Source organism: Xenopus laevis, chromosome 7S, assembly GCF_017654675.1.
Source record: "Xenopus laevis strain J_2021 chromosome 7S, Xenopus_laevis_v10.1, whole genome shotgun sequence".
Classification (NCBI taxonomy): Eukaryota; Metazoa; Chordata; class Amphibia; order Anura; family Pipidae; genus Xenopus; species Xenopus laevis.
The window spans coordinates 22,910,401-22,925,023 of record NC_054384.1 but is presented as its reverse complement, the minus strand read 5'-3'; the positions used below and the strand labels follow the sequence as shown (position 1 = coordinate 22,925,023).

The 14,623-nt window shown below is 39.6% G+C and overlaps 1 protein-coding gene across 2 annotated transcripts in view; it reads right to left on the bottom strand.

The window, feature by feature from the left end:
- Positions 1-13,235, bottom strand: part of LOC108697444 (hexokinase-1) — a 56,903-nt gene extending 43,668 nt beyond the window's left edge. The window contains exon 1 of one of the 2 annotated variants that reach the window (XM_041570995.1): positions 13,180-13,235. Coding sequence is in view for 1 of the 2 variants with exons in the window: in XM_018227476.2 (XP_018082965.1) it covers positions 1,007-1,069 (63 nt within the window). In the remaining variant the exon portion in view is untranslated. Of the gene's footprint in view, positions 1-1,006; positions 1,242-13,179 lie in introns of those variants that run through there. The other variant, XM_018227476.2, reaches the window with a different exon arrangement.
- Positions 13,236-14,623: the final 1,388 nt, after the last annotated feature.

Below are 14,623 nucleotides of genomic sequence, written 5' to 3'. Positions count from 1 at the left end.
TAGTGGCAGGTATTATAGTGGCAGGTATTATAGAAGGCATTATAGTGGCAGGTATTATAGTGGCTGGTATTATAGAAGGCATTATAGTGGCAGGTATTATAGTGGCAGGTATTATAGTGGCAGGTATAGTGGCAGGTATTATAGTGGCAGGTATTATAGTGGCAGGTATTATAGAAGGCATTATAGTGGCAGGTATTATAGTGGCAGGTATTATAGTGGCTGGTATTATAGAAGGCATTATAGTGGCAGGTATTATAGTGGCAGGTATTATAGTGGCAGGTATAGTGGCAGGTATTATAGTGGCAGGTATTATAGTGGCAGGTATTATAGAAGGCATTATAGTGGCAGGTATTATAGTGGCAGGTATTATAGTGGCTGGTATTATAGAAGGCATTATAGTGGCAAGTATTATAGTGGCAGGTATTATAGTGGCAGGTATAGTGGCAGGTATTATAGTGGCAGGTATTATAGTGGCAGGTATTATAGTGGCTGGTATTATAGAAGGCATTATAGTGGCAGGTATTATAGAAGGCATTATAGTGGCAGGTATTATAGTGGCAGGTATTATAGTGGCTGGTATTATAGTGGCTGGTATTATAGAAGGCATTATAGTGGCAGGTATTATAGTGGCTGGTATTATAGAAGGCATTATAGTGGCAGGTATTATAGTGGCAGGTATTATAGTGGCAGGCTGGCAGAGATCCGGTGCGAGGCCTAGAGCCCCAGACTGACAGTCACAGAGGAGAAATGTCAGCGCATCCTGCTCTCAAGGACACTGCAGACGGTCCTACCCTTCCCCAAGCTTCCTGCTCAATTCCCCTCGCATCGTTATTTCCTGTGGCACAGCAGTAGCCTCCTCCTCACACTAATCCCAAGACACAGGCATATTACGCCGACTCCTGGCTTTTCCCTGCAAAATGGCCCTGGCTTGGTATATGATCCTTACATAGGATTCCACTGCTCCCCAGCAGCGAGCCAGAACACAGACGCATCATTGGCCACTCACCTTCTTGAGTTGATCATCTTTAAGTTCTGTAAAGTAATAGGCCAGCAGCTGGGCAGCAATCATCCTGTCGGCAAAGCTCAGAGGCGCCTATAGACTGGCAGAGGAACTCAATGTGCTTGCGCCCAGTTATACAGCAGCAGCAGCCCCTTGATCTGAGCACTAAGCGCTCTCCTTGTCTCTGCCCTACACACTCACAGATGCACATCTACCAGGAACAGTGACATATTAAAGCCGGCCCCCTTTCTGCCCTGTGATTGGCTGCAACTCGCGAGCCCTGCAGTACTTGGAGGAAGAGGAGAGTTGATTAAGGGGGGGTGCAAGATGTGATGCGGCTCGGAAGGAGCGAGGGTGTGGGATGTGCGGGTGGATATTCCAGCTCTAGGGGGCTGGGTGGGCTGTACGAATGAAGTGCGGGGGTGGTTTGTGCACAGGACTCCTAAAAAAATAGAGGTCAGGACTTAGTGTGCAGGGAAGGGCGCCGGCTAATTGCTAGTAACCCCCTTGGAAGGAAGTGGGCTGGTTTATTTGAGGTGTCTCGGCGGCTCTCAGTTTCACGTTCAGCACGTATTATGGAACTGCCAATGTCGTGATGGTCCCACCTCATCACTTCCTCCTAATGTACCAAATGTCTCTCCACAGCAGCAACAGCCACATTCCTAGTCTGTCACACAGCCGACTGCCAGCTCGTACAGGGACACCAAGTCTGACACAAAACATTCTGCTGGTGTTTTTGTACAAGAGGCACAAGGAGACCTACAGAACCTGCCTTAGAGCTAATAATAAATATAATAAAAATAATAAAAGAGGCACTTGACGCAGAAGGAGCCAGGGTGCACTAAAACCCAAGGTGCTTCCAAACCATTACCTGCTGCCTGTGTGGCAGAAAGGAGGGGATAGAAAGGGGTCTGTCATGGATTCATTGCAGTTTAACCACAATTAAAACATAATGTGCCCCACCCTTTTCCCAAAATGGATGCTCCCTATGCAGGTGCCCACAGAGCTGACAATCTTTTCAAATTTAACCACGTTGCAGGCATGCAAGAAGTAGAAGATACGATGACGTGTTTACCACTGCTGTAATCATTTTATATTTGAGGCAAAGGAGATTGTAAGTGCAAGGCAAGGCAGATTAGTTTATGGCTCCCCTTAATTCAGTCATGTTTTTTCTTGATCGATTCATTTCTAATTAATCCTACTTGAGAACTTTATACATAAACTCACCCTGAATTTAGATGTAAATTCCCGGAGCCGCATCCCTCTAAAGGTTAGTTCACACGAGGAGATTTTCATTTTCACTATAACGGATGGGAAAACACACGTAGGCAGTTCGGGGAGATTGTCGCCCAGAATAAGAGTCGATTAATCGCCTCTTCTTCTGGGCGACAATCTCCCCGAACTGCCTACGTGTGGTTTCCCATCCGTTATAATGAAAAGTCGCCTGCGCTAAAGCACACGTGCCGATGCGTTTTCCAAAGTCGCCCAAAGTTGCCTCACGAGGAAACTTCGGGCGACTTCGGAAAATGAACCGCCGCATGTGCTTTAGCGCAGACGACTCTTCATTATAGCGGATGGGAAGACACGCAAAGGCAGTTTGGGGAGATTGTCGCCCAGAAGAAGAGGCGATTAGTCGCCAGGCCGACTAAATCTCCTCGTGTGAACTAATACTGAGTGCTAAAGGGCATAATTTCCTACGGTACCACAGAACTAAAAAAAATATTGTACCACATTTATGCCATTTTTATTCTTAGTATTGTGCCCATATACACTTACATAACAACCATCACAGATTGGTATGTGTAGGAGGGTAAAGAGGAGCTCTGCTGTCCAGATTAGGGTAGTCACTGGGGTGACAGGTGCAAAAGTTTTGGAGGGACTGAAACTGACCTGAATAGTAAAAATAATATTTAGGGATGCACCAAATCCACTATTTTGAATTCGGCCGAACCCCTGAATCCTTTGAAAGATTCGGCCGAATACCGAACCGAATCCAAACCCTAATTTGCATATGCAAATTATGGATGGGTAGGGGAAAAAAGTTGACTTCCTTGTTTTGTGACAAAAAGTCACGCAATTTCCCTACTCACCCCTAATTTGCATAGGCATATGCAAATTAGGGGTTGGATTCGGTTCGGCCGGGCAGAAAGATTCGTCCGAATCCTGCTGAAAAAGGCTGAATCCTGGCCGAATCCCGAACCTAATCCTGGATTTGGTGCATCTCTAATAATATTTAATGTCAATGTTAATAGGAAAGATACAAAGATGGTAAGATCAGTAATTTTTTGTCATTGAGCTACCTGTTCTAAGCAACTTTTCAGATAGTCTTCATTATGTTTTCTGAACGATTAGCATTCCTTTTCTAAATATTTTCAGCCTGTAACTGAAAAGGCTGTCTGATTATCAGGGTTGCTGACCCCAGCAACCAAAAACACATTTCCAGTGAGAGTTTAACATTATTCTTATGGTTTTATCAATTATCTTTCTTTTCAGACTCCTATTCATTTTACATTCTGGCTTCCAAGCTGCTGCCTGGAACCCAAAACACACGGCAGTGAGGGTTTAACATTATTCCTAAATTGTATTGCTTCTCTTTCTTTTTTGACTCCTATTCATCTTCAAAGCCTCTGCCTGGTTGCTAGGGTTAATAAGCCACAACTTTTTGTAGCAATTTCAAGCCTGAGTACTGCAGAACAAAAAAAAACTACAAGAAACTATAAAAAATTAAGGCTAACTGCAAGTTTTGTTAGAATATTGCTGTCAACAATAAATTAAAGTTTCATTTTAAGGGGAGAGATATACTAGAAGCAATGTGAAGAGAGCTTCAATCAAATATTAATGTAATATTAATAACATGTAAAAAAAAAAAAACAGCAGTCGGAAGGATAATACTTGATTTTCTTTAATCATCTACTTTCTCTTTGCATTGCTTAACTGACTATAAGCAACATATATTACATTTTTTTTTCTGAATCAGAAAATCTGTTCATCACCTTTACTAAGGTCTTTTATCACCACAAACACATCCTACAGTCAGGCCTGGACTGGCAATGTATGGATTCTTGCAAATGCCAGATGGGCTGCTGTAAGTGCCACATAGACAGTTACTTTTCATTGGGCTGAAAAGGCAGGCAAAATGATGACCTGACTTATAGGTAACTTTTAATGAACACATCTCCAGTTTAACAAATGGCCCCACTGGCACTGCACATTCAACTGCCAATTTACACAGCCTGCTGGCAATTTAACCCTTGCCTGCTGTGACTTTGCAGCATCATGTGTTGTCAGTAAACACACGGCATAGCATAGATCAAAGAGTAACCTGGAAACGTCAATTCTGATGGATTTGAAGTTAGACTGCAGACAGGTGCACAACAAACCACCTGTGGGTATGTAACTTTTTATTTTATACCTATTTTATTTTTGCTTTGCCTCTGACATCGCCTGTATCAAATACATCACTGCATGTTCGCTGTTTAAACACATACGGCGGGGACTGTTGAATATTTCAAGTTAAGTATACATTCCTCATGCCAGGAAAGCTGCAGATCACAATATAATCTGGCCAAGTCATGCTTACAGGCTGTAGTTACACAGCGCACCTCCCCCACGCATTCAGGCCACCATCAGTGTAGTCACTACCGCCCCAGGTGCATTGGTAAATACACTTGTCAAAAGAACAATAACAGAGTCTGTAACAGGCAGGGCTGCTTGGAGTCAGGGTGTGCCTCTTGTAATACTCAACACTGCCCAAAATCTATTATAATATTGCATGGATTATACCATTACCAATAGCTATTGCCTTCTTTTATACATACTGCACTAATGTATTACATGGCTCTTTTACAGAGAATGTCTGATAATTCATATCATTCTTCTGACTTCTGTGTAGTTTCTAATCGAATTCCCCCTTTTGGTTAAGGACAGACGAAGCTGATCCCGACCTGCATTTCTCCTCAGGCTGAGATCCGATATGTCTGTCTCTAGTCTTACAGTCACATTAACAAAAAGGGCCTGCACTCCAAATAAAAAGACCAAGTAGTATTTGAAATAGTCATATATTTAAAAAAAAAAGCTAAATCACATACATAGGTCAAGGCCAAAACATGCCAGTGAATACATACAAAACATACCACTCAGAATATGGTCAAACAGCAATTTGATAAAGAAATCGGATGCCCTTTCCCTGAGAGGAGAATTACCCCGACGTTTTGGCTATTTGCCTTTCTCAAGGGGAATTCTCTAGTCTTACAGTCACTTTGAGGTAGAGTTTAACAGATGCCAGTTAGTCTGCCAGTGTGTATGGACTGTAGGAAGAACCCATAGCATCCACAGGAAACTTATGTAAACTCCATGCTAACCTGAAATCAGCAAATCTATCCACTGAACCACCATGCCACACCAATTATATGTTTCAAGTAGACTTTACTTTCTGTTCATTAAGTGTGATGGCATTTAGCACTCATTTGCATATTAATATACACAAACCAGATGCTTGGTTATGTTGTTATGATGAAAGCATTTAAAGGCAAATGCACACTTATCGAAATGTTTAGTGAGTAATGGAGTGTTCAGGAAAATAGTTGAATCAAACAGCTCCAGGCAGTATTTTTAAACTGCAATGTGTTTATTAGCAGTGTAGGCACACTACATGTTTCGGGCAAGGCCCTTCATCAAGAGTCAAGTTTATCACACTTGATAAAGGGTCTTGCCCGTAACATGTTGTGTGCCTACCCTGCTAATAAAAACACATTGCAGTTTAAAATACTGCCTGGAGCTGTTTGATTTAACTATTTTCCTGAATATTGTACCTTAAGGTGTAACACAGACACCTGAATCTGCAGCCATAAGGAATCGAAAAACGGTGCCTGAACCAAGAACTTTTTTACTAGTGAGTAATGGAGTGTAATTATGGCCCATACCTTTAATGTGGTACCTGAGGACCCTGTGATTATGAACCCATTTCATTGCATCAAGTGTTTTCCAATGGTTAGGTCAACATGGAAACTATGATTTCTAGTGACAACTGCAATAGCTCATGCACAATACGAACCAAATTATTGTGCTGGGAGTGATCTGCAACAGTACTAATACTTCCACCAGGCTGACTTGAATCAGATCAAAGCAGTGACATGTGCATAATCAAGTGTGATTGGCAGCTGCACTTTACAGCCAATTTCAATATTATTGTCGAAAATTAATGAATGTGACATCACAACCGTAACATTATAATATAATTAAAACACTTTAAAACAGTTTAGGCCCATGGCACATGCTTAGCATTTTCAATCTGGCCCTAGTTGCAGAGTGCAGCATTACCTGAGGTAGAAGGCTCTTGCGCTTGCACCCATGGGAAAGTAAATGACCCCTTCAATTTTTACTTCATGTGCCCTTTGGAAATTCCCAGACCATACATCATTACTCTGGGGAGCTGATGAAAAACTACGCTTAGGGGTCATCAAAAATCATCAAAACATTAGCAGAAAGTGAGGTTTAATGTGATGTTATAGGGCTGATTTTTAATTCCAAAATAGTGTGCACTGGCGTCTATGCTGCCATGTAATGTTAATTTGAATTAATTACTAATCAGCCTTGTATCACAACATTTATATTGTATATACTGTATATTGTGAGCCAGTAGCAGAGAACATATTTGGTGAATCAGCAGAAAAGAAGATGAGGATCTACTGTGGGCAATTTCAGAGGCACAATTTTTTACTCTTGTTGTGATACAGCAACACTTTTACACTAATTCTTTGTTGAGCTTTAAAGGGATACTGTCATGGGAAAAAAAAAAATTTTTCAAAATGAACCAGTTAATAGTGCTGCTCCAGCAGAATTCTGCACTGAAATCCATTTCTCAAAAGAGCAAACAGATTTTTTTATATTAAATTTTGAAATCTGACATGGGTCTAGACATATTGTCAATTTCCAAACTGCCCCAAGTCATGTGACTTGTGCTCTGATAAACTTCAATCACTCTTTACTGCTGCACTGCAAGTTGGAGTGATATCACCCTCCCTTTCCCCCCCCAGCAGCCAAACAAAAGAACAATGGGAAGGTAACCAGATAGCAGCTCCCTAACACAAGATAACAGCTGCCTGATAGTTCTAAGAACAGCACTCAATAGTAAAAACCCATGTCCCACTGAGACACATTCAGTTACATTGAGAAGGAAGAACAGCAGCCTGCCAGAAAGCATTTCTCTCCTAAAGTGCAGGCACAAGTCACATGACCAGGGGCAGCTGGGAAATTGACAAAATGTCTAGCCCCATGTCAGATTTCAAAATTGAATATAAAAAAATCTGTTTGCTCTTTTGAGAAATGGATTTTAGCGCAGAATTCTGCTGGAGCAGCACTATTAACTGATTCATTTTGAAAAAAATTTTTTTTCCCATGACAGTATCCCTTTAAAGATGAAAGTAGCTTTGTCATCCTTGGGAAATCACCTTGCTATACGTTAGTTTTGGAATGTAAAACACTTTACATGTGGCTTATATTTTCCATTCAAGTGGCCGTAAAGCAGTAGCCTGGGTTGATTGTATGACCATACTAGAAAAAATACAACAGGTTTGTTGTGTTTAATGATAACAAACAAGGGAAAGTTGTGCTCACCACTAATTTTTAAAATCATTGCCCACCACTTACATAGTCAATCTGGATTGAAAAAAAACAACAGATTTCAACCTATCCAAATAACCCCCAGTGCATACTGTATATGTAGTCACATACCTATAAACACATCCCCTGCCAAGGTCTAGGTTTTTGCTCGCTTTCTTAAAAAGTGAAATTTGTCTAGCAAGATCTATTATACAGTGGAAGACTGTCACCAGCTTTGTCAGACATAACTTTCGTATGAATGCTGTCAGGGGCAGAACATCGGCTGATCTGTTCTTTTACTACTTTATTTGATCTGAATGGTTAGTGACAGGTCGTGAGATTGGGAAGTCCGATCGTTTGAGGATTCGAACGATCGGATCTTTGCATCTATGGCCGGCTTAAATATTTGCTGTTTTACAGGTAGAAATTCTGATAACAGTATACATTTTAAGTTTCTGGCACCACATTGCTTACAGCTAGGGGTGTAAACAATAGTTTGGTCATAATAAATAACATGCAAAAGCTCCAACTGAAAAGAGACAATAGGAACCTTATCGTCCTACGCTGCAAAATCAATAAATGTGTTTAATAGGAAAATGAAAGAAAGAAGTAAAGAAGCAGAGAAACATGAGTTGTATTGCTATTAAAATGCATCAGCTGAATGTACCTACAGCAATAAGTGACATTGCAGGAATGCTAACTGGTTTTGGCTGCTTATCAACTGTATTATTAGCAGCCCGTTGCTGAGAGATTTCATTGTGGGCCAATTAACCCATAAGACAGACTGAGGTGTCTATGGAAGCTGATATGACTTGATGTGAGCTGGCAGACAAATGTTTACCATCATTAATGTGGCTAAAGCTAAGTAATGTGGGGATAACCCTGTGGTAGCCTCTATTGATGATCACTTAGGGGTTACTTATTGAAGTCCGATTTTTTTCCTGGTCGGACTTTTAAAAGGGAAAAACACATATTTTCGTTAAAAAAAAAAACTTGAAAGTTTCGAGATTTATTAAACTCCGATCGTGTTAAAAGTCAGAATAAAAAAGTACTCCAACATAGACCTGCTTAGTTCATGTAGAAGTCAATGGCAGATGTCCCATTAATATCCTGATCTGCGCTGGGTTAGTTCAATAATCCAAAGATTTTGTGGTTTCGGGCGTCAAATCTGAAAAAGTCAGAGGTTTCGGTCGACAAATACAAAAAAGTCGCAGTTTTCAGCAACAAATCAGAAAAATTGATTTTTCACGATGTTATCGAGTTTTTTTCTGGTCAAAATGTATTAATAAATGGGATGGGGGAGTCCGTGTGGAATTTTCAGAGTGGGTTTCAGAAAATAGTGAGAACTTTTCGGATTTTGATAAATAACTCCTTTAGGAAAAAAATAGCGCACTGAGACATTTGTTGCCCGTGTTTACTGCTGAGCTACTGTGGGCAACAATATTCCTGAATTGTTTACCACCGGCAATCACTGATGGGGAAAACATACGTGGCACTGCAAATTTAAAGGTGGGAGAAAGATCTCCCCATATGACATTACCCGAAGGGACTATTTACACTCATAGGAAACCCAGTGAAAATCACTAGTCATACAGCAATATGATGAGTTCATCACAGTTCATTAGATTGCTCAATAGTCTTCTATTCATTTATATTGGATTTTCAGGGTCATAGTTAAGAAAGGGTAAAAAATCCATGTTCACCATGTTAACCCTTAATAAATATGCTTCTTAAAATATGGTCCACCGAAATTACAGAAGTAACCCTGGTGGGCCCCAGCACTGAATGGAGACAGGAGGTTAGGTCCCTCCGTCCCATAGTGGGCACAAAGAAACGATTAGGGGTAATTTACCAATGACCCTTTAGTGTACTTGTGTCCACTACTTTGCTGCACTCTGCGTGAGGTGCCAGCCAGGCAGCCCTGTGCTTACCTGCCATTTACCTTTATCTTTGCAGCATGCACCTGCCTCTTCTACTTGTTAATCTGAATGATGTGCAAGTTAGGAAATGAGAAGGGGTGGCAATGAGAAGCCTTCACGCCTCCTTCCAACCACCTCTCATAAATACAGCTCTACCAAATGCAACAACATGCCAGCAAAAAACATGCCAGTTTGCATCTTTTTTTTGGATTTTGCACCCAGCCCTATTGTCATCAAATGAGTCCTATATGATTTGGGCACAGTAAGGCACTTTGCAATATGCTTTCTTTGTTTTTCTCTACCAAACGTATAAGCCAATGTCTCCTACTTTCCTACAGCTTGAAAAATTAACAACTCTCTTGCTCTGTATTGAGAAGAGAATCAGTGTTCAAGCTGTCACTGGCTTTGAACTCTGTAGCAGCAAAATATTCACACTTTCTTTGTAAATTTACATCCCTTTTAATGACTTCTCCGTCACAGGAGAAATTGCTGTGAAGTGTCAGCATGTAACATATGTGCACAGAGGCTGCTGGAATTCCTTTTTGTCTGCCTCCATAAATAAAATGCAAGCTACAAATTTCAACTAAAGGTCAAGTATTGGTTTCAAAGTAAACAGTTTAACTATAGGTAATACTATGAAAACTGGAAATTATTCCTCAGTAATCCACCAATTGACTTCGTTAGTCAGACTCTTCAACAGACACAGTAGCCATCTCCACCACGGTATCATATAGTAAAAATAAAATCTGGAGAGTCTTTGAAAGTATGTAGTTTTATTATCGCACTACATGTTTCGGACCCATGCACCAGAGGAAGGACCAGTTGGGTCCGAAACATGTAGTGCGATAATAAAACTACATACTTTCAAAGACTCTCCAGATTTTCTTTTTACTATATAACTATAGGTAATACTACATTGCTTATAATCATTATATATAGCCAGAAAAACCTCAGACTAGTTGTGCTTGCTATCATTAGGTCAGCCAGTATTATCATTACTTAGGGCAGTGGTCCCCAACCAGTGGCTCGTGAGCAACATGTTGCTCTCCGACCCCTTGGATGTTGCTCCCTGTGGCCTAAAAGCAGCTGCTTATTTTTTAATAACTGACTTGTAGACAAGTTTTGGTTGCATAAAAAACAGGTGCACTACCAAAATAAGCCTCCTGTAGGCTGCCAGTCCATATAAGGGCTACCAAATGTCCAATCACAGCCCTTATTCAGCACTCCCAGGAATATTTTTCATGCTTGCGTTGCTCCCCAATTCCTTTTACATCTGAATGTTGCTCACGGGTAGAAAAGGTTGGGGACCCCTGACTTAGGGAGTCCTGCATCGGGTTGGGTACCTGAGGAATAAATACCCACAAGGTTGCTGTCCCCTGATTTTGGCCCTGCCTGGGTACTAGGCCGATTGCAGGTTGCATTTGCCCTGTTAGAGTCCTGCAGTTAAATGTAACTGTTTCCCCCAACCTGGTTGATCCTCCTTCCATCCGGCAGTGACGTCACTTGCGGTTTTCACGAGCCGGGTCAGGCCTAAAATTGGAGCACTGTGGGTAGGTTTCGGGAGCAGGAAGGGGGATTTTTTGAGGGCCAGCAGGTTGGGCACTGGTCTGCCCAACTGGACCCGCACAGGACTATATTGGTATAGTGGTATATTTATCAACATTCTCATTCTAGTGGTTTTAGAGGTTTTTGAAAGAAAAGCATGGTATTTATTAAAAGATCCAAATTTAAAAAGCACAAATTAAAAAAGCGCTTAACGATCTGGAAGAAAATAATTTACTTCTAAAAATGCAAGTTTTTCCAACAATTGCTATCAGAAAAAAATTAGGGATGCACCGAATCCACTATTTTGGATTTGGCTGAACCTCCGAATCCTTCGTGAAAGTTTCTACCGAACCGAATCCAAATCCTAATTTACATATGGAAATTAGGGGTGGGAAGGGGAAAACATTTTTTACTTCCTTGTTTTGTGACAAAAAGTCACATGATTTCCCCTCACGTCCCTAATTTGCATATGCAAATTAGGATTCCGTTTTGGTTCGGCCAGGCAGAAGTATTCGGCCAAATCCTGAACCGAATCCTGGATTCATTGCATCCCTAGAAAAAATGGTCCAACAGGATCAGAGTAGCTCCCACTGACTTCTATAGAACTTTGACAGCTTTTATTTGGCACAGTTTTGTATTCGAGTTCCTTGTGGTTTTTACACTCGATAAATATAACATTTATAAAGTTATATAGAAATTTATAAAATTCGAGTTTTTAGAGATTTGTGAAAAAAATGTAAACTTGAATAATTAAAACAATTAATTTGGCTAACACTGAAATGCTAATATAATTTTATACAAATGCAAAAAAATGTATTCAACTATAACACAATGTAAGAAGCAGAGCATACCCATATAATATAATTATATATATATATATATATTCCTCCTACTTAATGGAATGTGTAAAAAGTGATCAAAACATATTATTTATTTTAAAAGGGGATATTTATATTCAATCTATTTTAGTGCATTTTTTAAAAGAATGGTGTCCTAAGACAAACTGTATTTGGCTTTTGTAATCACAATAACAACAAAATCCTGCTCAGAATTAATTTGCTGTCTAACTCCTGGGCAGCAAGCATTTGAAATTTCAGGTCAAACCACAACTATACAAAAACAGGGGTGTAACTATAGAGGAAGTAGAGCCCAGGGGGTACAGTATAATGAAACTTATTTATAAATGAAATAAATATGAAAATTGTCTTATTCCAAAAGATTAGGTATGAGTTTCTCCAGAAATCCATATAATTAATAACAAAAAAGTCAAGCTGCACATTTTCTCTAGATCAAAGTTAATGATAGGGTGGTCAGAATATTCAATATGTTCTGTTGTATTCTCAGTTAGACATAAAACAATGTGATTAGAATTAATATGGTCTTCAGAGAATACTGGCTCCTCATTTTTAAAGTGCTGTAACATGCTGGAAAATTCTCAGACAGGAGCAAAAAAATGAAAAAGAATCAGAATTTCACCAGCCAGCTGCAATTAATAGTAATTCTGGTAGTAATAGAAATGGCCACACTGACCACGGACTGTGTCTTACTCTGAATAAAAAAACAAACAAAGCCCTTAGTGTTAACGGTTTCTATCATTATTTGCAACGGGGAGAGACACCTTTCAGGAAATGAAGGCTATAATTAATTAGAGGGTCGCTTGCTTTTTGCTCAGGTATTTTTAACTATGTTACCATGAAAGCTTTGGAATAAAAAGTTGATTTCTATAGCTGCACTTTGCTTGCAGTGGTGCAGTTACAGTATATCATGTTATACATTTAGTCATAAGGATGCCATGCCATGAATGTGCTCAAGCAAACATGCAGACATGGAATGTTTTATGAAATATTTGAAGCAGACTTGTCTTCAAATATAGAAGGAATATATTATTTTGTGATTTTTTTACAACATAGTTTACGCATATCCACCTTAGATCTCAAAGGCTGTCAATTTTATTTAATGACAGCTAGAGTTTTGTAAACTGGGTTTCCCTCATTTATACATGCTAAAAAGAGAACTATATAGCCCTGTGAACATGTGCAAATTACTTTTTACTATGATTAGCTAATGGGGCCTTTCCAATTCTCTTTGAGACACAATAGAGCTAAGAGCACCTACCTTTTCTGTTATCTGACACACTTGAGCCTGTTGATCTCCCCACAGCTGGTACGTTCTTGCTCTTACTTTTAATAAATAACTTGTTGCTTTGTATCGTGAACTGCCTTGAAGTGCTCTTATATAACAGCCAGATTTCATTCTTTAACAATTCAGCTTTTCAGTCATCTGCTTGGAATGGCATTTTGGTTTTGTATAAAATAAATGACCTTGCAAATTATCCAAATTTCAGCCTGCAGTGAATACTTTTTGTAACAACATGATTCATGCCCAGTGCAGAGGCACTTCTACCAGCCAAAAAGCATTTCTTCCCAGACAAATATCTTATTGGCAAAATATTGCCTATTAGTCACTTTGGTGAAGGTACTAACCAATAAGAAGAAAAACTGTTACGTATTTTTTCATATATATCCTTTGAATTATGTTGATGCTTATTATTAATGATAACACGTGTGAGCAAATTTATTTGTCTAGTAATATTTGTATGATTCAGTCGTTTAAGATTTTTACATATTGTTATAATTTAAATTGTTCATCTTTTGTGTATTCACTAACTGGAACACACATTTACACTTAGCCAATCACAACTGCACTCATGGCTATAAGTGGTCCCTTGAGTTTTTTGCATTTTTTGCCTTGAACTGATGGAATTTACTATTAGCACCCACAGGAAAACTTTTTTACGTTCCCGCAGAGCAAAGAACTGCATGCTGTGCTGCTTCTGCGGCTAGGAGGTGGGCAGCACATGGGTGCATAATGCCACATGCCTAGTCTGCTTGTCATTCAGAATGCTTAATCCAGGGTATGCAAGGAAGTAGGTACCCCATTTTTATATTTACTGTTTTTAATAAACATAATGATAAATACAAACAAAAAAATAACCAGGTTTGTCAGGTCTCATTACTGAAATCGTACATTAAATGCAGGCTCAACTATGCATTTTGCCTCCAGTATCCTGACATTTATTTATATTTCTCTGGGTTTCGCCTAGGAATATAAACTAGAAGGCTAAGCAGGGCCTTCCAGGTCTGTAGCTCAGGTATGTCACTTAAGGGCAATTGTTTTGTGAGCCAAAAGAGAGGGATTCTCGAATTCATGTTATTTGGTGTAGCAAGCTAGAAAGAATGTCAGTAACATAGAACACACAAAACTTTGGAGTCATGGGAATATGTAAGTAGATTTTAATTACTTGGCAGACATCCTTCCAGAATACATGAATTTTAAAACAAGCCCATATCAAGTGATTAAAATGTGTTTCTTGTGATGACATTTGGGACAATTTGCAGTTGCAGAGTCATAGGCATAATATAGGCTTGATGTAGGATAAGTAGCTACTACAGGCATTGAACAAGACCATAGTAGGGGTTCTAATGGTTCTGACCAATCGTTATCTGTTATCTGTCAATTTAGTGTTTAAGTAGTATATAGTATAGTGCAACCATGTGTT